Source organism: Orbicella faveolata, unplaced genomic scaffold, assembly GCF_042242905.1.
Source record: "Orbicella faveolata isolate gen_17 unplaced genomic scaffold, um_ofav_v1 contig_3, whole genome shotgun sequence".
In the NCBI taxonomy this organism is placed as follows: domain Eukaryota; kingdom Metazoa; phylum Cnidaria; class Anthozoa; order Scleractinia; family Merulinidae; genus Orbicella; species Orbicella faveolata.
In genome coordinates, this window is record NW_028301558.1 from 12,001,141 (window position 1) to 12,028,011 (window position 26,871).

The 26,871-nt window shown below is 39.2% G+C and overlaps 2 protein-coding genes across 3 annotated transcripts; one reads left to right on the plus strand and one right to left on the minus strand.

The window, feature by feature from the left end:
* On the plus strand, positions 1 to 16,714 carry LOC110049664 (protein arginine N-methyltransferase 7-like). The gene is made up of 19 exons (XM_089298500.1): positions 1 to 256; positions 372 to 408; positions 1,415 to 1,564; positions 2,142 to 2,250; positions 2,885 to 2,997; positions 3,183 to 3,278; positions 3,795 to 3,931; positions 4,617 to 4,863; positions 5,476 to 5,536; positions 6,510 to 6,579; positions 7,138 to 7,261; positions 8,170 to 8,256; positions 10,482 to 10,529; positions 11,041 to 11,130; positions 12,885 to 13,035; positions 13,844 to 13,929; positions 14,394 to 14,578; positions 15,479 to 15,560; positions 15,637 to 16,714. The coding sequence occupies exons 1-19, from the start codon at positions 105 to 107 to the stop codon at positions 15,832 to 15,834; spliced, it is 2,223 nt and encodes a 740-aa protein (XP_089154626.1). The 5' UTR covers positions 1 to 104; the 3' UTR covers positions 15,835 to 16,714.
* Positions 15,339 to 26,839, minus strand: LOC110049684 (diphosphomevalonate decarboxylase-like). Of its 2 annotated transcripts, XM_020755489.2 has the most exons (15): positions 26,645 to 26,839; positions 26,492 to 26,562; positions 25,712 to 25,779; positions 24,723 to 24,772; positions 23,954 to 24,094; positions 23,586 to 23,640; positions 21,530 to 21,626; positions 20,671 to 20,718; positions 20,278 to 20,352; positions 19,739 to 19,834; positions 18,630 to 18,758; positions 17,848 to 17,960; positions 17,367 to 17,412; positions 17,012 to 17,077; positions 15,339 to 16,253 (listed from the first exon to the last, which is right to left on the minus strand). In XM_020755489.2, exons 1-15 carry the CDS (start codon positions 26,739 to 26,741, stop codon positions 16,149 to 16,151), a joined length of 1,257 nt encoding a protein of 418 aa, XP_020611148.2. In that variant the 5' UTR covers positions 26,742 to 26,839; the 3' UTR covers positions 15,339 to 16,148. The 2 variants fall into 2 exon arrangements, with proteins under 2 accessions (XP_020611148.2, XP_020611149.2); XM_020755490.2 differs by lacking the exons at positions 23,586 to 23,640; positions 23,954 to 24,094; positions 24,723 to 24,772.
* Between the last annotated feature and the right edge of the window lie 32 nt (positions 26,840 to 26,871).

Consider the following 26,871-nt stretch of genomic DNA (forward strand, 5'->3'; position numbering starts at 1 on the left):
GCTCTACACTCGGGCTGACCTTCTAACGCGTAATTTCATTGGTCAAAATTTACTTACTGTCCAATCAAATGTCCTGTTAGAATTCAACTCACCCGGCTATCCAGATGAGAAGAGTGTGTACGATAGTTCGGAGATTTTGTAACTTCTCTTCTCACTCTAGGAACGAAATGTTTTCACAGAGATTTAGTCCAACCACAGGAAAAATGGAGTGGGTAGTTGAAGATGAAGATTATGACATGAGAAACGAAATAGCAAGGTGTGTTAATTTGCGAAAACCGAGTGGTCTAAGCACAGTATTTAGCTAGCCCACGTGGTCTAGTTTCCTGGTAGCCATGGAGGTTAAATCAATTGGTATTTATTTTTGTTCCCAGGTCAGCCTATGCAGACATGCTTCACGATGATGAGAGGGTATAGATGATTTGAATGTCTTAAGCTTAAAGTTTTAATTAGGTTTAATTAGATTTAGGGCACTGAATAAAGATCATGGCATTTTTTGTCCATCCTTTTTACGGCTGTATAAGCTTAGGGACACCAGAGTGGCAGTTCCCGTATTACATTGCGACAACGACGACACACCCCTTCCCCTCCCCGCCCCACGAAACATTGCTCTCACATTGTGCGTTTCTGTCGACCGAGGTATATAAATGAGTACTGGCAAATTTAATGCCTGAGGGCTAACCTTGCGATGCTCTAGTATCCCATCCACAGTGGAGTAGTACTTGAAACAGTAGTGGCTTATAATGCTTTTGAAACACAGAAAATTTTTAGCAGTATGGACCACTTGATGCAATGCAGACTTAACCTTTTCCTTCTTACAAAACTGACCCAGAAAACTGTTTAGGGATAATTCCACAATATATACAAGGTCCTGAGTTGCTGAAAAGAGATGGAAAGAGAGAGAGAGAGAGAGAGAGGGGGGGGGGTGCAGGGGGGAGGATTCTCAGTTCTTCAGGTCAGATTTGGTCTTCAGTATTAGGGGCGGACCCTGGCGGGGGAGTACTTGACCCAGGTTTGGGTATAGGGGTGCTGCCGAGGGTTTGAAATCCTGACCCTGTTTAAGACAAAAATACTCTAAAAACCCTACCCTGTGTAGAACAAAGAAACACGAAGAAACTAGAAGGTACAATCTATTCTGTCACTGCGCGCTTGTTATAATACTGGTAAGTGGAAAAATTTTTTTTGCCGACAACAATAGCATTATTGTCCAGAAAATGATCTCACGTTGACTGATGACCTTGTAGTGGTTGGTTAACGTCTCTCACCCCGGGAGGGAGACCCAGAAGTCTTTAGGTTCCTCTTCCATGGTCGCCCCTCTGTACTAACCACAAAATACCATCACTTTGTTCACACTTAATCGGGTCCTTGTTAATCAGGAACTAGCAAGCAAGAATAAAATGTTTTTGTGTGTCTGTAGAATAAGAAGTACTATCAAGCTACTAAGGATGCTGTGAGAAAACTCAAAGACAGAGGTCAAACAGTTCACATGTTAGACATTGGAACAGGAACTGGACTGCTGGCCATGATGGCTGTGAGGAGTGGAGCAGATAAGGCTACTGCATGTGAGGTCAGTGAACTAACTGCCGCCTGGTTAGTTCAATTGGGAGAGCGCCGGACTGCTGTGCAGGAGGTCGAAGGTTCAAGCCCCAGACCGGACCAACAGTCAGGGTCTTAAAATAACTGAGGAGAATGTGCTGCCTTTGTAATTACATCTACAAATGGTTAGACATTCAAGTCTTCTCGGATAAGGACAAACCGTAGACCCGGCTCACAGCACTTCACTGATCTGGTTCTTGTGGGATGTTAAAGAACGCATGACATTGTTCAAAAAGAGTAGGGGACGTAGAAGCCGGTGTCATGGTCTATCTGACTTGTGCTGGTCATTGGTCTGGGGTGGGTAAGGTGAGATCATACATGGACTGAAGTGGCTGCAAAGTGCGCCTTCATATGCTGGTCAAACGTCCAATCTCACCTCTCTGGTTCCTCCGCAATTCAGCCTCTGGCTGCAAGGGAGGAAATTGGCACCAACTATCTATCTATCTATCTTCTTCCTTGACAAAATTCATACTTGAGGTAACTAACAAATGGTTAAAAGGCCTTGAGATGTGAGCATCTCATTTTGTCATTGTTTTTTTCTGAACCAGGCATTTGAACCTATCGCCAAAGTAGCTGGTGAAATAGTCAAGAAAAATGGATTAAGTGACAAGATTTCAGTCATTGGAAAGCGTTCAACTGAATTAACAGTAGGAAAAGGTAAGCTGACATCTCTAAAACCCGACTTCTAGTGTTAGTGATGTGTTAGAAGTTTCACTTTATGTGGAAAAAATTAACATCCCAAACAGGGGTTTATTTAACGTATCCAGCGGGAGGGCGACTGGTTTTCGCAGGTGGACAAAACTCTTTCAACTGAACTTGTCTATAAGTTATTACAACTTATCACTAGATGGTCAAACCAGGAGGGCAAAATCATCCTCACAGCTGGTCCATTTGCCCAGTGTCCCAGCTTTAATCATGAAACCACTACCAAACCACAAAGTACCATTTCAGATACTCCAGAAAAAGATTTGCCAAATAATAATCTTGCTCCTTCTCTTATTTAAGCAGCTTTTGTATGTGATAGCCGGTTTTTTCCTTTTTGTCTGCAATGATAATCCCATCCCTTGAGTCCCAAGTGCAGACAGTTGGGTCAAGAGGAAGTGAAATGATATTATAAATTTCCACCAAGGTCACCTCTCTAGACCAGTAACTTTTAATAATTAATGCTATCATTCTGCAGGTTCTCTATTTGACAGCTTCTAGAAGTCATCACATTGTAAGCATTACTTTTGAAATCCTTAGTCTGTCAAAAGTCTAGTACTATGTCAATTTTTTTTTTTTTTTTGAACAGATGGAGATGCACAAGGTAGAGCTAATTTATTGGTAACAGAACTATGGGACACAGAGCTAATTGGTGAAGGAGCTCTACCAACTCTACGAGATGCTTGCAGTCGACTTCTTGAGGTTAGGAGTTTTAATTTCTGCCACTTTTTGGAGAAAAAGCTGGTAATTAAATCCAAACTAGCTAGCTTAATTGATTAAGCACACTGTAAGCACACTGTAATACATGTAGCACACTGTAACAAACATGGCTTTAATCTGTAGCATGATTCAGTTTTGATCTGTGAAATTTTGTTACTTTTTTTTAGCCAGGGTTTGTGAGTGTTCCAGCTGCAGCTACAATTTATGCACAAGTTTTGGGAAGTGAGGCCCTCTGGAATATGCATCAGTTAAATCCACAACAGGTGATCAAAGATTCCAATCAGAATCAGATTCAAATGGAGATAAAAGCTATTAATAGAACTTTTATTATTAGTAACAGCAGGAAAAAGCCACTAAGCTTAGCTGGCTCATGGCAATTTGTTAGGTGGCTATGCATGACACCTGATAGGACTTGCTGCTGCAGTCCTTTAGCTGGGTCTCTCTTTCTTCCTTCTTTTACCTTAAACTTGAAAAAAAATGATGTCCTTATTACTTCATACAGAAATGTCACAAAAACTTGGGACTTACTTTGTTTCACTTTTAGCTTATTACTTACAGAGTATTTAAGGAAAAATCCTGCTTGTTAGAAAAGCACTCAGTCTGTCTAACTAAAGGTTCAAAAATTATCACAGATTTACTCATTACTGTGTCTTATATTATTTATTAATATGTCTTTGAAAATACTTTTCAAATGAGTGAATTATGTTTTTGGCTTGTTGTCAATTTAATGACTGTTATTTACTACAGAACTGTGGTTTCATTTTTTTTTTCCTGTTCAGATATCAGAAAACCAAGATATAACATTACCACCTAATATGGAGGAGTGCTGTGGGACGGCCAGTGCCTTTGACCTGCATGTCGATGAACTTTCTGATGAAGAAGTTCACATTTTGACTCCACCTGTCCCAGTTTTAAGGTAAGCAGATATTGAAATTTAAATTAGCCTGCGGCTGGTTAAATTGATGCATGCTTGCTTTTGCTGAGGCATAAGCATAGGTACCAGCAAAATTTCCTGGAGCTGCTCTTGATATGGATGGGTTACTCTGACAAATGATTTTTGTGCCCACCAACATCATTTTCTTCTATCATTAAATTAGTAATTTTCTCTAAGTTCAACGTTTCCTTGCTTGGTCTTCTTCACCTCATTTCCATTTTTTAGGTGATGTCAAATTCACTGTTTTATGAGTGTAAACAATCTGTTTCAATTATGCCTCCTCCCTTCCTCCTTACCTTTGCCTGCCTCACCGTGTCAAGCTGTGCCGTGCTGTGCCATGCCTTGCTGTGGCATGCCCTGTCATGCTGTATTGTGTCATGCTGTGCCATGCTGTGCCGTACCTTTTCTTTTCATCTCATTCTCTTCCCTTCCCTTTACTCCCCTTCCATTCCATTCCCAACCACCTCCTTCCCTCCCATCCCTTCCTGTCCTTTCCTCCCTTTCTTCTCCTTCCCTTTCTTTTTTCCATATCCTTTCCTTTTCTTCCCTTTTCTCCTCTTCCTTTCCTTTCCTTTCCATTCCATTCCTTTCAGTGCCACCCGCTTGACTTCTTGTCTCCTTTAAAATACAATGTTAAATTACCCAATCATTAAATTTCTCCCTGCAGGTTTGACTTTTGTGGTGGTTGTACCTCTACAAATTCGGACTGCGCAAACAGGGTCTCTATTCCAGAGACTAAAAACAAAATCCACAGTGATAAAACAGTGTCCCAATATTGTGCCCAAACATCTGTAAAACAGACCGGCATTGCTCATGGAGTGGTCATGTGGTGGACATTAGATATGGACATTGATGGTGAAGTTACCCTGACAACTGCACCACGTTGGTCCCACCCTGATAGTAATGACAGACCGGTAAGATTGTGGCAACTGTTATTTTGTTGTAGTAGTAGTAGATTCCTAATGTACAAACAAGGGCCACTCAACATGGGAGACATTCCTCATAATACAAATTCCAAGAATTAAAGGGGTGACAACTGTTATAAGCACTTTTAGAAAAGCAGCCCTGTAAATTCTGAGTGTCACCTCATTTTTTTTTCTTGAAAATTTGTACCATTACTTTGTTCAACATGAATTTTGCAATGTACCAAGAGATATAATTATTATTTCTAGCTTCCTGGTAAATTTTTCAAGTCTCCTAAACTCTTTCTTTTACTAGATTCCTAGAAAAAAGTTGAAAGTTGCTGTTTTCCTCAAACACCAGTTACATGTATCAAACCGTGGGTTGATGGTATTTAGACCTAATGTCTGCTTGTCAATGACTCGTGAACTTGATTATAGATAAATTAATTTTTCTTAATTACACAGCATTGGGAAATGACATCAATTGATGTTTTCACATGTTAACTTTATATGTATACCTCTCAAAAGGTATTTAGTGGCATTAGGTATTAATACATATTTGAGTTTAGAACTGTGGACTGGCATTTTATTCTAATGGTGTTACATCTCACTTGTTGTTTGCAGTGGAGAGATCATTGGATGCAGGCAGTATATTTCCTAAAGAGACCGTTACTTATGCAGGAAGGTATGCGACCTTAATCCCTAGAGTGCCAAATTTTCACCAAAAAAAGCTGTTTTTAACCATTAAATCATTTTTTGGCTGCCATGATGCCAAATGGGCCTTAGTTTTGCTGAGAAAGCTATTTTTTTTAACTAAAAAGATCAATTTCTCCAAGATTAGGTTAAGATATGTACATTTTTTTAATTTGGTGCACATGCATAAGCCAAAATTTGGACTATTTTTCTTTTAGATTACTCGGTTCAAATTTTTTTCTTGGCCCTTTCCTTTCCTTTTTCTTGGCCCTTTTACTCTCGCTACCTTTTGCGTTTCGTATTCTTTCTGGCTGCCATAAAAAGTTGGGTGTAAATTATGGGCAAAGCCTGGAAATTGGACCTTGATCAATTATCGGTATAATTGGCCATTTTTCCACCATTTTTGCACCAAAACTGATAATGTTGTTTTTCAGTTTGCTACGTCAGAATGCCACTGATATCCAAAACCGCCTGTTGTGCAGATAGATCTATCCTAGCTTTACTATCTGCTCATCAAGAATATCTAGTGACATTTAAATTGATGATGTAGCAAGTGGTACAAAGAGCATGACCATTCGGGGCACGTAGATGTGTCATTGGCAGTCAAAGGGTTAAATGTAGACCTGTGCATTAGGGGCATTAAGGATAGAGGACCTGCATGAATACCAGCTAAGGCTGATGTGGCTTCCTCTCTAAATATTTTTATTTATTTAATGATTGATTGATTGATTGATTGATTGATTGATTGATTGATTGATTGATTGATTGATTGATTGATTGATTGATTGAATGAATAGAATTTAGAGACTTTGAACAGTAAAGTTCAATGGGATGGAAGGTCAAGCCTGAAAAATGTTCCAGATGATAAGTTGTTGGAAGATTACAAAGTCTAACAAATAACAGATGAGGAGGTTTTCTCGCACAACTTACAATCAGTATGTAATACATGTATTTCTTTATTACAGGTGACAAGCTGAATACTCATTGTTGTCATGATGACTACAGCATTTGGTTTGATGTTACGCCTCTAAATCAGTATGTCCTACCATGTGTCATTTGAATGTGGTATTTTTAAAGTTAAATTTCTCTTTGATTATTTGGATTAAGAACCAACTGACAGTGACAACCAGTTGGCAAGTGCTAACTAAGTAATTTGAAGTAGAATAATATTGTTCATGTTTATATTTTAAAAAAATCATAATAAAAACACAAGAGTGAGTCTGGATGAACGGTAGAATTTAAAGGCGTGAGTTCACCTGAGCTGCAGGTGAGGGCTTGTATGTCAAGGGGTTTCCCATACGTAGATGCAATACTGCCATTTGCCTTTCCTATTTCCTTTGTCATGAAAGAAATCTAACAAGACATCATATACAAGTGTAGCTGCTTTTATGAAGCATCATGGAAAACAAGTAGCTGACCAATCAATTAGTGTCTTTCATATACTATAATGATGTGACTTCATTTTATTGTTTTAAATTATTTGGGTTACTTGTGACTGGGTGACAAATGGTGCAAGTTTTTTTAGACAAAATTGCTGGACAAATTAAAACTGCTATGTTATTGTGTTACATTTATTGTCATTGGGTTTTTCAGAGTTGTAACATCAGTTGATCGTCCACTGTGTACTTGTGGAGCCCATGTTATTTGGAGTCGTCATAGATTTGCCATGTTGAATGACAGGCCAAGATCACAAGCTTTTAAACAAGCACTGAAACAGGTTATAAACATCTTTATGGCCAATCATATGTCACTACATGTAAATGAAGGAAAACATACATGTACATCAGCTATCTTTTTATGCAATAAACAAACATGTTGCTGTGTATCTAGCAATATATTTTACATTTTCCAACCATCTCAACCTATACTATAGCCCGGGTGTACTCTACAAAGTTTGATACAGGGAAGCTCCGCTCTGAGGTCCAACCCTTTCCCTTTTGTATTTAAATACCATTTTAACAGAAAAAGCACCCCTTTCATATACCTTTAATTGAAAGAAGATACCCCATCCACATGCTTTCGTAACTGGCTTGTATTATGAATACATCAGCAAAAAAGGAATTCTTGTCATTTTCGTGTACTGCTTAACAAATAAAATAAAGCCATGAAGTGTCCATTTAAAACATTTTAATTCCCTTTTAAATAACTAACTTACCACAACTAATGTACCTCAACTTATGATGTGCCTACCCTTTTATACACCTCAAGCCCAAAAAAGGTATGCCTTTCATGTGGAGCCTCCCTGTATAGGCCATTATAGGAAGTACAACAGGAGGCTTTGATTTTCTGCTTTCTGTTTCTCTTTGCTCTCAGTTCTCACCAACTCCATAGTGGCTCCCACTTCTCTGAATGTCCTTTTTCTTATGCAAAAATATCACAGTGTAGAATTTACTTATTTCTCCCAGTTCCCACCTCTCCGGGAATCCCACCTCCCTTTCCTCTGACCTGCTGCCTCAGTTAGGCTTCTAAAATTTAGGTTTTAATGTGAGTGTATTTGAAACACTCACATTCAACCCTACCCTCACAAATTAAAGCCAAATCTACATAGACTTTGCTACAATTAATATCAGTGCCATGTCCCCTGTTTGGTGATGCTCACTCATGGATGTTTTATTTTTTTGGCAGCTGGCTGGAGAAGGTTATTCAAGATGTCTTTGCATAAGTGATGGCTCACTGCTTCCTGTGATGGCAGCCAAGTTTGGATTTGAAAAGGTAAAGTTTTTTTATGAAGTGAAATATCACTGACAAGTAATGCAGACCTTTGACTTTTTTCTTCATAGCATAGCAACATATTGAGCAGACCAAGACATTCAACAGACTGTGGGAGCACTCATCACTGGGCAGGGCACGTTTGTTAATTTTTGTTTTTCTCCAGTGAAGTTATTGGTAAAACTGGATCGTATCATTTGATCTTGTAGTTCAGGCATTGCTCAATCATGTGGCACTGTCAGAGTGCTTGTAGTTAACACGTTATAAACCAGGTAATAATAATAATAATAATAATAATAATAATAATAATAATAATAATAATAATAATAAATGAGACGGGATCTAAGTAGAGTGACAGCACTGTTGCAAGGCAGAATGTTAAAAGAACACCACAAACGTGAGCTGGAGCGAAAGTACAAGATTGCTGAAATAGGCCTTAAACATGTCTCTGAAGATCTCAAACAAAGAATTACTGCCAAGGCTACAAAGATCCGAAGATACAGATTGTTCGAGACAGACCAGAGAAAATTTTATATGGAACTAAGTGGAGACAAAATCTCATCTGATATGACACCTGATTCAGAAGAAGCCAAGCAAGTTTGGGAGAGCATTTGGAGTACAGAGTCAACACATTATAAGGATGCAGAATGGTTAAAGAAGTTGAAAGAGGAAGTGGAGTTGCCACAGCAAGCTGAGTTGTCCATCACCATAGACATGGTGACACAGTTTCTCAGGAAAGTTCCGAACTGGAAGGCACCAGGACCAGACATGGTGTAGGGGTTTTGGCTGAAGAACTTTACAGGCCTACACCACAATATCGCAAACCAGCTTCAAGTATGCTTAGACTGTGGGAAGGTTCCTGGGTGGATGACCAAGGGAAGAACTGTCCTTATAATGAAAGACCCAGAGAAAGGCACAGTAGCAGGAAATTACCGCCCCATAACCTGTTTACCTGTAATGTGGAAGTTGCTAACAGGGATAATATCTGACAAGCTCTACGAATTCCTGGATACCGAGAGCGTACTACCGGATGAGCAGAAAGGTTGCAGGAAAGGCTCCCAAGGAACCAGTGACCAGCTCTTTATTGATAAAATGGTCCTGCGAGAGGCCAAATCAAGAAAGAAGAATCTTGTAATGGGCTGGATTGATTATAAGAAGGCTTACGACATGATACCGCATTCCTGAATTCTTGAATGTCTAGAACTATTTGGTGCAGCTCAAAATGTTAAGACCTTACTGGAAAATTCCATGAAAGGCTGGCAAACGGAACTTACATCAAACAGAGAAAGTCTTGGAAGTGTCTCCATCAAAAGGGGCATCTTCCAGGGTGATTCCCTATCCCCCCTCCTTTTTGTGGTCTCCATGATTCCGCTGTCCCTAGTTCTCAGAAAGTGCGAAGCGGGAGACACATATGCCAACAAGACAAAGGTCAATCACCTTCTCTTTATGGATGATCTAAAGCTTTATGCCAGAAGTGAGTGCCAACTGGACTCACTGATACAATCAGTGAGAATATTCAGCAATGACATCGGTATGAAATTTGGCATTGAGAAGTGTGCTGTCTTGGTCATAAAACGTGGCAAACTGGCACAGACAGAAGGCATAACACTACCAGATGACAAAGCAAACAAGGGGTGTTTCTTGGCTTCCCTAGACAACTTGTTGTTGCCCTGAGCCAATGACGAAACCAGCTTCAATATCATCAATAGCTGTGTGAATCTTTAATAATAATAATAATAATAATAACAACAACAACAACAACAACAACAATAATCAAATTTATTTATTTAGGGTAGCACACAACAGTAATAACTGAAAAACCAGTGGCCCTCATATAATTATTTAGAGAATGAAAAAGATGACATGTTAAAAATTAAAAATATAGAAACTGATTCTCAAATATGCAACGATTATACAAAAAACTGGGATATTTAAAAAAAATTTACATGATAAAATGGTCCAATTCCTTATAACTGTCCATAAAATGTTAAAAAATGGATTTTTTGAAGGTTGTAAGGTTAGGTTGGTTTTTGATAAGGTTTGCTTTCCAAATAATTTTATAGACTTTATAGCTATATATGGTTCATCTTCAATTTGAATACATTCAGTGTGTTTGGAAATATTTTTTTAATGTTTCGTTTTTTAAACTTGTATATTTTAGTAGCCTGAAATGTATTTACGTTGTAAAATCATTCCAAGTGCATATCATTTTGTTTTTATCTTTTTAGGTCATTGCTGTAGAATCATCTGTCTTATATCAAAAGCTTTTAAAGAAGGTGAGTTGGACCTATTTTTGAATCATTTTGGGATGTGTTTCTACACTGATTATTGACCTTGCCCATAGAACTGTTTAATAGTTCTTTTCTTTACTGCTGGTACAGCCTGGGTTGTTAGTTTTGGCATATGAAAGTCAAGTCACGGCTCATGGTTAGTGCGTTCGACTCCGGATCGAGAGGTTCGGTTCGAGCCCTAGCGGGAGACATTGTGGTTATTTGTTGCTGGGCAAGACACTTTACTCTCACAGTGCCTCTCTCTACCCAGGTGTATAAATGGGTTCTGGCGAATTTAATGCTGGGGGTAACCCAGCGATGGACTAGCATCCCATCCAGGGGGAGTAGAATTACTCCTAGTCGCTTCGATTCATGCTACAGTTACTGGGATAAGCTCCGGCCTGATAGGCCACTTGACTCGTATGCAAACTTTACTTTACTTTACAATAGCATGCAAAGATGAGTTGAGTTTAAATTTGTGAAATGAAACTTGGTCAACTCAGCGTTTCCTTTCCAGATAATAGATTTAAATGGGATAGCTGATAAAATTGAGATTCTTAGCGAAGAGGCAGCTGATCTACGGAGGGAACACTTGTCTGATGATCAGGTACTCCGTCATTAACCATAGCGCGATGTTATGCATTGAACATGGAACTCAACATGAGTGTATCTAGCCAATCGCAAATTATACAGACAATCTACTGAACCAATCACAACTCGAAGTAATTACGTGTAGCTGGCGTGAAGCGCGGGAAAACGTGTGCGGGCAAGTCTCGATTGGGTTTGGTTTTACTTCTGATTGGATGAAAAAATGGCGCGAGTTTTTCAAGCCAATCGCTTGGCGTGACAATAGGATTGGTTTGGTGTGAGTAAATCATTACCAAAAACGTTTGCCTTTGCCGTAAAATGGGGTTTTTGATCTCTCTCACAAGACGGCAATGAATAGTCTTAAGCGGCCTTCACACGGCAAACTAAAGTTGGCAAACTCAAGTTGGTGCGTGTGTTGGCGACAAATAGAACTTGCCTCTATTCTCGCCAACTTTTTCACCAACTTTTCCGTGTTGGTAGACTCTTTTCTGACGTGTGAACGATTGGCAAATATGTGTTGTTAACTGTCAGCCAATGAAAACACGCGCTCTATTCACGCGATTCATTTGCGTGACACTTAACAAAATGGCGGACGCAATTCAAGATGAACATGAGGCCACTTTTAAATTTATCGAAGAGGTTCACAATTGTCCGGCTGTCTGGGGCATTTCATCTGTAGTCTACAAAGATACCATAAAAACAAACAAAAGAAAATGGAGGAGCTAGCGGACAAACTGGGTTTCCTCCAAACCTTTCTATTTCTCCACCGGTCTCTGTTTCCTCTCTTCTCTTCTGTTTCACTGTTGTAGGTGAGTGCCACTACACTAAGTCGGTCATGTTGTAAATTACCGTGTGTTGTGAAATGACGCGAGATTAACGTGTGAAGGTACGAGTTTGCCAACTTTTTGAAGTTTGCCAACACGAGTTTGCCAACTCAAGTTTGCCGTGTGACGGCCGCTTTAAACTTCCATTCTGTAGCTCTGTTATAAAATAATAACGAATAACTATTGATCACATAAGGAGTGAAAGATGTAAACGGTTGCTTCAAAATTATTTCATGAGTGCGCGTTGGATATGAAATATAACCATCTCATGTGCAACAAGCGCGATTGAAATATTTTTTTTTAATTATTAAAAACGCCCCCAAAATAAAGAAAACTAAAATCAAAATCAAATCAAATCAAATAAAAACGTCAAAAAAAAAAAAAAAGAAAAGAAAGAAAAAGAAAGAAAAAAGAAAAGAAAAAAAAAACACGCATACGTTTACCATATTTGTAGAGCATGGTGTAATGGCTCATATGCCATCAAGGCTAAGCCAATCAAAACTCTTGCATTATATTATCCAGTGATCTAGTTTTTAAAAATAGCTCCTGACCGATGAGAGATCTAGAAATGCATTGACCGAGGTTGAGAAAAATAAAGTTACCAAAAAAACCTCATAGCAGCCGAGGGTAATATTTTGAATAAAGGTAAGAAGATCTTATCCAAGTTATCCATATTTCAATAAAAACGGACGTTTGGTGTTAGTTGAGAACACAATAACACACACATTAAGCATTCTTACGAGGTTTGACATTAAATTTCTCGAGAATGCTTGGGTATGTAATCGCGGGGTCAGCTAGAAAAATTAATTACATTGAAATGTTTTCAATAGTATTCCAAAAAGTTACCGTGCTGTGAGAAGATTATTAGTAAATAATTTTTGCACTTATTGCACGAGCTTTGAGTGGAATCCGTCTTAATATTTTTGATATCGTTGTATTGTTTTTACAGGTTGATGTTATTTTAGGTGAACCATTTTTCACAAGTGGCCTGTTTCCGTGGCACAACTTATACTTCTGGTATGCAGCAGTGAGCGCCGCTAAAATAAACAGACGAGGAGTGAAGATAGTGCCTCAGGGTGCCACATTGAAGGCAATGGCAGGTCAGGCTTTTAAACTGAATTTTGCAGGGTTAATGTGGTACCATAGGCATTTAAAGCGGGTTGATCGTACAAGTGTCAATTTGCATGTTCCCTGCTGTAAGCAGACAAGTAGAAAGTATCACCATCTATAGCCTCCTAAACAGACGCTCTTTGGGCTCGTCACGTTTCGTTGAGGAGGACGATTGTGTCACGAGCCCAAATAGCGTCTGCGTAGGCCACAACATATACCGCTACCCCAGTTGATGACGCTCGACCAAAAAGAGACCCTTTGAAAGAGAAGGGTGTACCTGTGGCGTTCCTGAGGACTTGCTGGTACATCCTTTGGACTTCGTCAAGTCTGTTGGACTCACTGTTACCATAGCTAACTACACGGACCGTGGAGCGTCACAGTTGTGAGAGGGCTCAGTGGCCCTCTCGCTGTTACGCAACGCTACGCTCTCGGGAGCATAGCGTTTGCGTGATTGAGAGAGGGTCAGAACTGGACTAGCTTACCTCCCGCGAACATGGCCTGAGTTCGAATACTGCACCCAGCCTCACATGTGGGTTGAGTTTGATGTCTTGACCGCCGATTTTTCTGCGAGTTTTCCTCCCTGGGCGAAAACCAACACTTCTAAATTCCATTTCGATCTGCAAACAGTGGACGAAGAGCTACTGCTAAATCCTATATATTTTGTTAATTTTATTTGAATAAACGTATTCTTATACTCATCTGCGCACAAAGTTGGTTTTGCCTCTAAAAGTACTGGGTCGCGTTTAACAAAGTCAAGGGGAACAGTCACTGTGGTAACTCTCAATTGTTGAATTTCAGTGGAGTTTGACGATCTGTGGAAGTTCCATGCTCCAGTAAACATAGTGGAAGGATTTGATATTTCTTTGTTTGACAAACTGATCGAGGTAAGAAAAACTTATAGTTTTACTTTCCGACCAGGAAAATGGCTTGCTTTGCAACAGAGTTCGCACTACTCCTGAAACTCCCGAAAAATTCCAGAATTTTTGAAAAATTTTTCCAGGGTCCTGGCAAACTCCTTGAATATTCAATTTTGGCATCAACTCGTGGAAAAATCCTTGAATTTATCTATTGGTAGTAGTTGTAGTATTAAAAAAGGAACTTTTTCAAGAAAAAACGAATGAGAAAGTTATGAAAACGTTTCTCTACATACACTTTGGCTTAGGAAGTAACTTATTCTAAAGAAAATTGATGTGAAATTTCTAACTTTGGGGTCCTGGACCTTGTTTGTTGATTCCCTGAAAAACACCTGGAAAATTCGTGGAATGCAATAATCTACTGGTAGTTCGAACCCTGTTGCAAGGTTTCTGGTGTGACCTTGCACCCAACCGTTTCTTGTCTGATCTTTCAGGGATCAAAACTGACAAATGAAGAAATCAATAATGAAACAAGCCACGGCATAGCTTTGGAGCCACATCATTTGTGGGAATACCCCTGTCGTGCTCTTACGGAGGAATTCACGATCATGAAATTTGATTTTACTTCGCATATACCAAGCCAGAAAATGACTAGTGAAGGAAATGTCAATCTGAAAAGGTAATTACAATACAGTGGAATCCCGTTAATTCGGTCACCAACGGGCCACAAAAATGTGGCCGTATTAACGGGGTGGCCTTATGAAAGGGGTTCTTCAAATAAGAAAATGACTGATTGAGCTTTTGTTTGGGCCAGAATAAAGTTACCGTATTAACGAGGTGGGAGATTGACAGTTAATTCTCACCGTCCACCCCGCCCCCTCGCCCCCCTCTTTCTGCGGTGAATGTGTAAGATACTATTATTCGTCACGTTGAATTGAAACGACCTGTGACCTGTTCCAAATGCGTGTGATGAGTCATAAGTACCATTTAATATAACATGTAGTAGTAGCGTATTCTAGGCTCTCGACAGTAGGGGCGAACAAAAAATGTGGGCATGCGAATGGCGGGGCGTCCCTTTTTCTTTTCGCTTTCGTCCTTCCACTATTTGATCGTCCCCCTCGAGAACCTGAGACAGGCTACTGTGCTAGTAAAACACAGCTACAGTGAACCCGTTTTGCCCGGGTATGTTAAGTATGAACCAGGCTCTCAAATTGAGGTCGGGGACGACATACTGGAAAAGGTGCGATAAATTATTTCGTTCAGCACTGGCGTTCCTCGTCTCGTTTAGTTTTGGTCCATCACAATTAACCTTTTCCCAGGCTCTCTCTTCATCCTGCTTGTCCTTCTCACTCTGTGGGGGAGGGGGTGGGGGGAGCTAGAAGACGAGACCCTGGGAACGAGGTTGCCAGCAAAACAACGTAAAGAATGCATTGCAATAATTTTGCGTAAACAATTCTTTACTCTTTATTGTGAAGGCAATTTTATTTCATTAGTAGAATTGTTTTCATTTTTGTATTTCTTTCAGATATTTTAAAAACTTGTGTCCATTTTATTCAAATAATGGTGTTTCTTTGCACAGACCAGGTACTTTTCATGGAGTTGCCATATGGATGGATTTCCATTTAACCGAAAAACTAACCGTTACTACAGGACTGCAGCAGGTGAGGCGTCTTAACTGTTTGTCTGCCTCTTTGTGCCGGTTTAAGCCACTCGTATATTTCTTTCTTTCTTTTACAGAATCAAGAGCTCGCAGAAGGGACATCAAAATTGAACTGGGTTCGTCACACAAAGCAAGGTGTTTATTTCATGCAGTTACCGACTCAGATTCAAGATGAAACCCTTGTAAAGGACAATGTTCCTGTTATTAGATACGCTGTCAGTTTTGAACCAAATTCTGGAGAGATCGACTTCAACTTTCAACTACACACAAGTTAACACCATTGGTTATCATCATGTGCGTCAGTGATTGTCAACGAACTGCACTGAACTTGCGGAATTCAGTGAATCTACTAGCTGCAGCTAGTTGCAATCACCCTTCAACTGAAAAAAACGAGAGACTCTCTATCAACTGCCGCAACTGTAGCAGTCATCATTTCACATATTGTAGTAAAGTCGAACCTCCAAAATGTTGACACCTGGTGCCAGAAAAAAGTGTCCAGTTGGGAGGTTTCCGCTCATGGGAGATTAAAAATCTGTTGTTATCATTATTTGTCCGCATACGAGAGGCGTCTGCACTCTTGAGGTTTCGGTTAGGGGAAGTTCGACTGTGGAATGACAGTTTCGCATGATTTAGGAAGTCCATTTTCATCTAAAAGACTATATTCCTGTCCAAGTTCGCTTGGTCCACTCCCAGCCTGGAAAAGAAATATTGAAAAGTTAATAACTTATCTTTTGTTGCTAAACGACATTTCCCGTTAGTGTAGTTTGCCAAGTGACCAGAAACCATGCTTCGATGGATGTAGGTAAAAGAAGTGGACGAACTTCTAACCACGACAAGTCAATGTCCATTCATTCTGACTACACTAACACGAGACATTCAATGTGAATAGTTTATTGAGGATGCGTCAGTCAGTAATTCGACACCCCGTGAGCCGACCCGTGAGCCTGTCCATCGTGCCGTCAGAATAATAATTACTGACTAATTCGTCCCTCAATCATCAGAGATTACATTTTTCAACACAAATATCTCATGGGTCATGTTATCCACTTAGTAAAACCCATCTCCTTACCTTTGAGAACAAATGTCTGTCAAGTGTCAAAACTGACAGATCTGGCAATCTTGAGGGAAACACGAATAAAGTTGTTTTACCGCGGATCGAAGGTGTATCTGGTGTTATGTGATTGACATTTTGTAGTTTAGAAGTTATTTCTTGATTTTTAAGTGCAGACATGTCTATTTAAATGAAAATGTAGTGGAGACAAGTCTTGACGTGTTTTTTGTTAGAGCCGAACAAACTTTTGTCAGTCTAGTGCGGACGGGCCCTAGGATTGAGACACCTATGCAGACAAAGTAAGACACCGGGCAAACTAATAGCTTACAACAGCAAGGCTTCACGTGTTTTAAGTAAGAATACTCTAGTTGCTAATGGAATCACGAAACCATCTTGATTACCTTTGTTGAAATGATATACTTCACAGCTCCCTGGGTTGGTTCAATGGTTATTGATTCCAAAAGACTCTGAAAGCAACAAGGTTTATGAGTGGCACCATCAAGGACACAATATGGACTAATGAGTAGAGGGGCATGGAATTACCCATTCTGTGAGACAACTGGTTGTTTTATATTGGCACCAAGACTGAGAGTTTAACATCATGTGCGCTTACGCGAACAACGTTCCATTCACCATAAGATCATTTGCTTTTTAATCGTAAAAACATGCATAGTGTAAATTCTTTAACGGAAAGACACATTCCGAGCAGCTGTTGTCTTGTTTTCATAAAGCAGAAATGTAATGACGTATACAAACCTTTGATATCGTGGCTTGAGGATAAATTTCAATTCCTTGAACAAATCTGTGGACGTATTAGAGTGTGGTATTAGTAGCGTCAACCAACAGATAAATAAACGGACAATATTATTAGGTAACAGTTCTGGTGCGAGCAGGAGTTCCAAATGTCAATGCAGTTAAGTTTTTGTACTCTCACTCCTCCCTTACGCAGGGTAGTGTGAACCCTGGCAATCGACAGAAATCGACTATAGTACTCGTCCTCGAACCCAAACTAAAGGACACTTCTACTAAACATAGAAACTATGACTTGATTATCATACTTCAGAAAAGAGTGCTCGGGCCTCACCAGTGGTACACAAGGCCAAGAAGATGCAAGTGCAGTGCATGCCTGCTTGCAATGTTCAGGGTAATTTAATCCTCACCGAAGCATAACATATGTACTTTTTACAGCTCGCTATAAAAATTTAAATGCATTTTTCCGTTATACAGTTCTACTCACCCGGCGTCTGTTTCTGGGGGAAAGAAATGTCTGATCAGAGCCAGTACTTCTGCAATATCGTTTTCCATCAGAAACAAAAACGCGTTGGGACCTGCATCGAACGTGTAGGCAACCTAAAGGTATTTACAATACTTTCATCACAAACCCGCATTCACAGTTGTCTCCATTTTGCTTTTATGAACTTGGTCTCGTGTGTTAATATTACTGGAACAGAACTCGTGTAAGAACTAGAAGAAACAGTTTGTGAAGGAAGGCGTAGCTGAAGGAACACCCTTTGGGACCCAAGCCTAAAACTGTTTATTTGTATATGTCGGTGAACGACAGCAACCCCGAAACATAAGGCCTCCTAAAGCTCCATTTATTTGGTACAGAAGTATATCAACTGAGGGTAGTCGAGACCAAGCGGGAAAAAATTTGTAACACACGGTTTAGAAGGGAGAAGCAATGACCTGTTGCCTAACGCAGTGAACTCCGAATGGCACGGCCCGGGCGGGACACACTGTGCCTTTCTCCTTCTAGGTGTGTTAAATGATCATCGAAGAAAAGGAAAAACATAAATCATACAAAAAGTAAAACAAAATGGAAACAAAAAAAATTGGTCCCGACGATCTGTTAAGAAAACCTTAGCAAATGCTGCAGGTAAACCTGCCTGTAGCATTCCATCCGGGAGGGGGGGGGGAGTAGAAATACTCCTAGCTACATCGTGCGACTTGTGCCATAATTAGAAAAGGTAACAAAAGTACCTGGACAAATACCTAGTCATTGTAGATTGCATGCCATACCTTGGGTTCATGATAGAAGTTGTTGTACTGTGTAACCAAGTGAACTATTCCGTGTGAGGTTTGGTTCATGTATGGTGGTGTTATTGGCGGGTATGTGTCCTGGCACACTGCATGTAGTTGATTGCTTTCCTAAATAAGAGGAAACGCACAACTTATCGGAGGGAGGTAAGGACAGAATGATTTAGTTAGCACAATTATTTCAACAGTTGCAACTTTTAAAGTAATACATCAAGTACGAAAGTCAGCGTTTGACCACATTTCCAAAATACGACGCGCAGCGGAGAATTTTTGACGATCTCCCAGGTGTTTGCGGTCAAACACGGTGTTGAATGTTTGATATATCTTCTCAACCGAAACCAAAACTAAGTTCACGGATTGGATAACAGACAAGTGATGCCAAATAGTCGTGCAACAACTGAGATTTAATTTGACCAAATCAGAGAAGATCTTGTGTGCCAAAGGATATATGATAACTTGTGAACAAAGCAACTGTAGCCTCGAGGACACCACTTGAAAGACCATAAGTGGTTTAATCTGCTGTGATCAACGCAAAACCTACTACATCACGTGGGATTTGAGAAACGCATCAGTTGCTCAGCACCATTGTTGTTTTATTTAGCTGGACTTGATGGGAACGTTTACAGGTATTTATAAAGATGTGCAATATATGCTCAATTTGAACGCGCAGTTAAAATACCTACAGTTTGTACTATGGATGCTTGCCGTGTGTTTATGGCCGGCACAGAAAGCGCTGTCTTGAGACCTGCTATACGTTGAGTTTTGTAAAACTCCACGGTTAGTTATCATGTGAACTGTACAATATTCTCACATCGCCTTAATCGTGGTGCTGGTGTTTATCGCGGAAGTATGTTCTGGTGGTTACCAAGATTTAAAAGCCTGTAGTCAGTTCAAAACCCTGCCACCAAATTTACTTAGACTCGAAAGATGGTGCGATGTTGCAGCAATCTGATAGACATTTTTTTTCGGTTGCCAAACTCTCATACAATTAACAGAGGTTGCACTGACGAGCTTGGCACCAGGAGCCTTATTAACTTACACCAAGTAGGTTGATAACTAACAAGATGGGCGCGCTAAGTATGCAGGCTTACCTTCATAGTAGTTTCTGCAAATGTCTTGAAATCTCTTTCTGATATTGCTTTTTTCATTACCTCCATTCTTTTGGGGACGCACAATTCTGACCTGAACTGCCAAAAGAGAGGCATGAAAACTTGTTCACGATCATTGTGAAAACCACGACTGGACTTTGCTTGGGTAACCGTCAAATGGAGACTATCATGGAAGATATAGGCCATTTCTGAGTAACGTTGTGCCTCTGTTTCATAACGAGTCCTAGTGCAAAACCTTTCTCATAAAAGTTTGATTTGTACGAAAATGAACCTGTAGGGGAGACACATTTTCACATGATTGGTTTTGAGCAAAGACTCGTTTTGACACAGAGGTAAAAGGCAACTCGGAAGTGGCCTATTCAAAGGTATTCTGCAACTTGTCTGCTGTAGTTAGCAAGAGTATGACAGTAAGCTGGGTTAAAAAGGCACCGTTTTATTTCAGAAATTCTCAGGGGTCCGTAGGTCACCATGCATAAATCCATTTTATATTGATACCCTGGTACATATCCTTCACTGTTTACCTTAAGCAGGTCGCTGGTTTCAACACTTCGTCTCATCCCCTCAGTGCTACTTGTACCCTTTTTGTGTTCATTCACCTATTAACAAAAAATGATCACACCTTGTAACAAATAGCGATAACAAATTGCTTCTTTTAAGTGTTCTAAATGACGTGTTAAAGAAGAATGCAATCAAAATGAAAATATATCAACTGAAGGCAATTTAACAAGAAGCATCATTTAGTTATTTCTTATGTGACAGGCCCTGGTAACCGGGACACTGAGAGGAAAGGTTTTTTTCAAAAAATGACGTTGAAGAAGATTTACTTAGTACAGAGTCAAGCTTAAAATTGAAAGAGGGCTTAAAAAAGGTTATTATGGTTAACCGCAATGTCATTTTCCCTCTAGCTAGCTTACCACCAGAATCAGGACTCTCAATCCTAACCAATGGTCTTCTGTAGCAATCTGTCAAATAGAAGTTGAAAGTTGCGGTCAATGTTTTGCAGTCACAAAGACATGATAAATTCTGAGCGGCAGCTCCTCAAGTGCTATTGATTTCCAGAGCCAGTACTGGCGTCACAAAGATTTACGGTCAGGATGAATCGGTCTATTTTGGTTAACAATGTTGAAGTGTCAGCAATAGCATGATGTGGTCGCTCAACCATACATCCACCATGCTCATAGAAAAGTGAACTGAGCAAGGTTTATCAAGATTTTGGCTGTCATCAAAACAGAAACAGCTTTCTAAGAATTGGTGGTTGTGTCCAGCAAATTATTTCGATATAGTGGCAAGAGTTATTTTAATTAATAACTCTTGCCACTATGCCAAACTCATTTAAAAACGTCAAATTGTCCTGCAGGTGGTAACCATGTCATAAGGATAAGGCTTCTTTGTATGCAAAGTGTACTTTTGGAGGTGTGGTCACAGAAATGATCAATAATTGTTAGTAGTGAATAACATTCCAGATCAAAAGAACTATGTTAGAGCCTTTTCACATTTCTTGTTTTGTCTTTTTGGTAGGACAGATTGCTCTCACAATGCTTTCTCTATAGATTAGAGTGTTCAAAAACATAGACATAAAAATTTCATTGGTGGCTCTAGACATGCATACAGGGTGACAAAGTAAGGTTACTGCATTGAGAAAGTACCTGCCTGACTGAGAACGTTCTTGGTCATGGGGAAACAGAATTATATTTAATCGTCTTTCCTCGCCAGAGTTCCATAGATCTTTTCTGGGAATATGCTGCTTTTATAGAAAAATAGCTTAACGATCACCTGCTTAGCAATGCTGTCAGATCCATCATCCTTTTCTCCTTTTTCCCACTCGACAAATCCTCCATACATACTGCGACAAGCACTTCCTGAACCCTGCCTGAAACACCATACATATAACATATAACAAGATTTATTAACAACTTGATCACTGGATAATGCAATTTGAGATTTTTCATTTGCTTAGCCATCAAGGGGTAGGAGCCATTATACCATGCTCTGCAAATATGGAAAGTGTACACATGATTTCTCGGGGATTTTGATTTTGATTTCAGTTTAGTTTTCTATATTTTGGGGGCGTTTGTAATTAAATAATTATTCCACTTGCAGTTGTTAGCTAACTACCATGTCATATCCAACATGAGCTCGTGCAATAATAATTGTTAAATATATACCATCGTCCTTGGATAATTCTGCACGTTAAGTGAGTGTAACTGCTAGAATCTTAGTCCTACTAATTATAAATATTGGGTTCTCTTTGGCTGCTATTTAAGATTTGTCAACTTGTTAGCTTGAGGATGTTCACACGCAAATTTTCCAACATCAATTTTTTTTCTGAAACTTTTACCATTGTAAGATAATGAGTTAGTTATGTCAGAAATGTAAAAAATATGGGGGCTCACCGGCTTCGTTTCGGAGAAAACATTCCCGGTAGAACACTCTACATGTGAAAAAATTGGGCTTCATTAGCGAATGAGGCCACAGTGTCTGTAAGCCCAAAAATATTGCAATTAGATCTTTGAAGTGAAACGTTCTCTGCCGAATACTGTTTAAGTGGACCTATTGAGTGAATTTCGTCAACTGGTGCATATAGGGATCATAGGTTCACGCGCCATGCAGCCGCAAGATGGCAGGATTTGATGTCCCATGGACAGAAATCTTGAAATTGCTTTTAACTTCCCACATTGATTTTTTGTTCATTTTTGGACAATGTGGAGATAATTGTAAATAAAATCTGTTTCTGGAAAGAAAGGTAGGGGTCACTGAACGTCCAAAGTCGTTAAATCCAAGCAAAGCTATAGCAATGCTATCTGCCCTATCATTGTTCATTTTAGTACTTAGCGCACACGCTCGATGCATGACGTGGCGAGTGAACATGCATGCACAGTAAGAATGAGCAGAAACAATTAGTGCAAACATCCTTAATTAGTGGTCGATGATACCAATGTATAAAGGAAGAGATTAGGGGATTTTGTCAGTCAAAACTGTCACTGAGGAACATTATACCCTGTAGATGAGTTCACCTCCAACTATTTGGATATACAACTGTAACAAAACACAAAACTATCTTCAATGTGGAAGAATGTGGACAATCCTTCTTTTTTCCTTGTTTTTTGGTTTCTAGATTTCACCTCGAATGTTGACAAGACAAACTAGAGGACCAAGAATATTCTTATTCTAGGAATCTAGATTCTCTAAGATCTCTAGAATTTGTTTTTTCCTTTCATATCTTAATGTATTCTTTGAATTTATTATTTCTTGTGTATTTATTTTAGTTGATAGGTGATCTGTTTTTCTATGGGATTTAGGACTCCTTTACAGATTATCCTTTGGGCTTTTAACCATAGATTGTAATAAATAAATAAATAAATAAATAAATAAATAGATAAATAAATAAATAAATGAATAATCTCAGTTTCACTTCAGGAAAAGGGCTGCCAAAATGAAATTGTCTCTGACAATAATTATATATATCATCACTTCCTTTTGCATATATTTGGTCAAAAACCAACTGAAGATTATCAGCTCCTAAAGTGTGACTTTCTGGGAGAGGAACTCCGTATAATGTTAAACCCAGATCTCTCACAGCCAAGAAAACACTATGAAATCCAGGTATGAGATTACCAGCGAGGTGTTCTTAAAAGAACTGTGTTCAGCGACTGATGAAGAGACAACCTGGAGTGGATGGAAGTAATCTTCATTGAGAGTAACACTTGATCTGATGATGTCTTCCAATCAAGTTGTCAGTCACCAACATGCAACAGTTCTTTTCAGGAATGGATTATCCTCACCTAGAGAACTGCATGTCCTGAACTAGTTTCACATACATTGTAGTCACCTTGCAATTGTTGACAGATCGCCATCAATTTGAAATAACCTTGACAGAGCAAACACTGCAAAGGAAAGAAGAAAACACAAATCCATTAACAGAAACATCCTAGAAGGGACTCAAATTGTTATGAGTTTACTACTGAAGAATACAAAATAGTTATAAGCTTAATTTAATAAGATTTACGTACGTGTTGTACATTGCTAAATGTCAAGCAGGATCACATGATGGCATTGAAAGGCCATTTTACTAAAAGTTGAAAGTTACTTTCTATGTCTGTGACAAAATATCAAATTTGTAGCCATTTGTACAATAATCATTAAATAACAGCCTTAAGAAATAAAAATCGAGAAATATGAAATTGTCTCCTAGTATACCTAAACAAGAATACCCTGCAGCGGATGATGCCAGGCCTGCAGCTGTAGGAAAGTTATTCTCTGAACAGATATGAACGTGCCTGCCTCTGAGCTCTAAACCCTTGCTGTTTTTGAAATTCTCATCCTGAGACAGCTCCCTAACTAAAAAACATCAACCACCGTTAAAATACAGCAAGAGATAGTTTTCATTTGAGCATCAAACGACCAAAATCAAAAGCAACATTATTACTATCATGGTCAATCACAAAAAAAATGCAAACAAAATTATGGACCAATTGGAATACAAAGGAAATTAATCCCAGTAAATATTAATTCTGCTTAAAGTGCCAGAAAAAGTGTATGACCAAGTTTTGGTCGTGCATGTGATTGGTCGAGTTGGTCCAGCAATGTTTTTTACAGCAGTTGCCAAGCAAAGTGAGGCAAAACCAATTCTGAATGCTTAATTATTTTCTGAATTGTATAAATCCACTCAAGGACCCAAAAATTTTGTAGTTCCTCCCTCCAAAAAGGATAAAAGAACTAAGAATATTAATAGCATGTACAAGGTTATGTTTTGTCCCAATTTAATATTCTATACAAAATTGTAATTTCATTACCACCACATTTTTTCCAAGTGTTTTTGTTGTTTTTGTTTGTGTAATTTTCTTTTTTTGCATGAGTTTTAATTTTCTCTTATTGTATTAATATTGTTTAAATGCATAAATATTTAAAGATGAAAGATCTTAAAACATCTACATAGTCACTTGTTGTTCATTGATACACGACTTACTTCTGGATAAACACTTTTGAATCCTGGGCATTTCAGCAACATTATGCTTCCTACATGTAAACAACAACCACAAAGAGTTTTTTAACCTTGTTTACCATGATGAGCTGATGCCATGCTTGCTACTATTATCCAGATGTCTGTTGAAATGGCTTTTTTTTTTTTCAGGCCGTTGCACGCACCATTGGTTTCAGTCACAGATTCCAAAAAAGTCTCCATTGGGAGACTAATAATGGATCACAACAAGAAAGTTCTCCTGGAACATCGAACACTTGAGCAAATCAGTCTATGGTTGTCTGCTTCTACTACACATACGTTACATTAAATCTATTCAGGACAAGTCAGTTATGCTTGCCCTCCTTTCCAGCTTCAAAACATTATACATACCTTTAACTAACCAAGTTCTAGGTCCATACTGTAAGTTATGGACCAAGTTTTTTCCCCAACTATCAATTATAAACATGGCAAGTTGGATATTCAATCGAACCCAATAACTCAAACCCCCTGCTAACTCAAACTGTTTTTCGTTTCCCTTCAGAGTTCGAGTTACCGGGGTTCTACTACACATTCAGTCAAAAAATTGACTTTAATTTAATTAAAAGGTGTCTAATAAATTATCAGCATCATCACGAATTGATGAGCTTGGGAAAAGTGCCTTAGGGATTGTGGAGCCAGCCAAGATATGAGCTTTAAGCAGAACATGCAGGTATCCATGGCAACCCTGAGGGCGACAACCACCAGGCACCGCCACACTAATAGAATCAGTTGAAATACTCACCACCCCATATACTTACCATCACTGGCAAAAGGGAGGGAGATGAGAGAAAAAAAAGCAAACGGCACTCAAAGCAAACTGCACATTCTTTCACAGATGTAAAGTAATGCATGTAAGCCCAACAAAACCCCATATGAGATCCAACAGAGCATGGCCATCTTATAAGGCCACTGAACTTCACCTAAATTATATTTAGCCACATAATGTACAAACTAACCTTCCATTAAGCCATAGACAATCCTCGGAAAAATTCTCACAGGCTGCAACCGTTGTGATGGAGTGGAGCTAAAGGAGAATCAAAATATGGAAATTTGCTAAAACATATGTTTCCACTTAAAAAACAAACTGTCCTGTATTGGACTTGCATGCATGTTGATCTGACAATAGGTCAAAGAAAAAAGGATCTTTGGCCCAAGCATATACCGTACAGAAGTAGCATAACTACTAAATTAAATTATGCATATCAAAAAAGAGAACCACAACTCAGGCAAACTCTTCTGATGTGCCACTAAAAGCAAAGCAAAACGGTATGATCTGCTATCAACACATTGTGACACCTTTGGATGCCTTTGGATGCCTTGCGACAATTTGTGATGTACTTTGTGATACACACTGTGCCCACTTGTGATCTTTGTTGATCCCTTGTGATGTTGTGATGTTGTGATGCTTTCGATACCTTGTGACTGCATGTAATTTCATGTACTATCTTGTGAGCCTTATAGCCCACACGAGACCAGGGAGCGTTCATGGGAGCGAGATTCCATTTATGTATTCATATTTTTTATTAAACTGATCCCATGCAGGAGATTCTATTTTATCAGTTAATAACTTAGGTCAATACGCTTAAGCTTAATTGACTTTAGGCAATGTTCTTTTGCACGTTGTTCTTAACTCAAAACATTTGATAACCTCGTGGGGAATCGCTGATTTTGAAACCCAATCCCCTATTTTCCCACGTTGAGCTTGAAGTTACCGTAGAAGTAAACAAGTCTATTACCTCCTTTTTATCGAGAGTGACGCTAAGTGAAGAATTCAGCGGGAGAATAAGCCGTTCGTACCTCTTTCCCCCTGCAAAAAATAAATGTTCTTAATTCATTGAAGCTCTGGATCACATGAAGTTTCAAATGTACCATTCTCCCTTTCTACATACAGTATTTTATGACGGCAATATTAACTGGGCCTTGACAAGTAATCATTTGAATAGAATCACTTGGTTTGAACCGCTTTCGAGCGGTTTCATCCACCATCTTGGATCAGTCGCGGCAAATTCGCGGGCTTGGGGCTTGGGAGAGAATGTGATCTTGACCAATCAGGAATAGTCGGGAAATTCAAAGGAAAAAGAGGGAAGAGTAAAGAGCAAAGAGTCAGAAGCCGGCA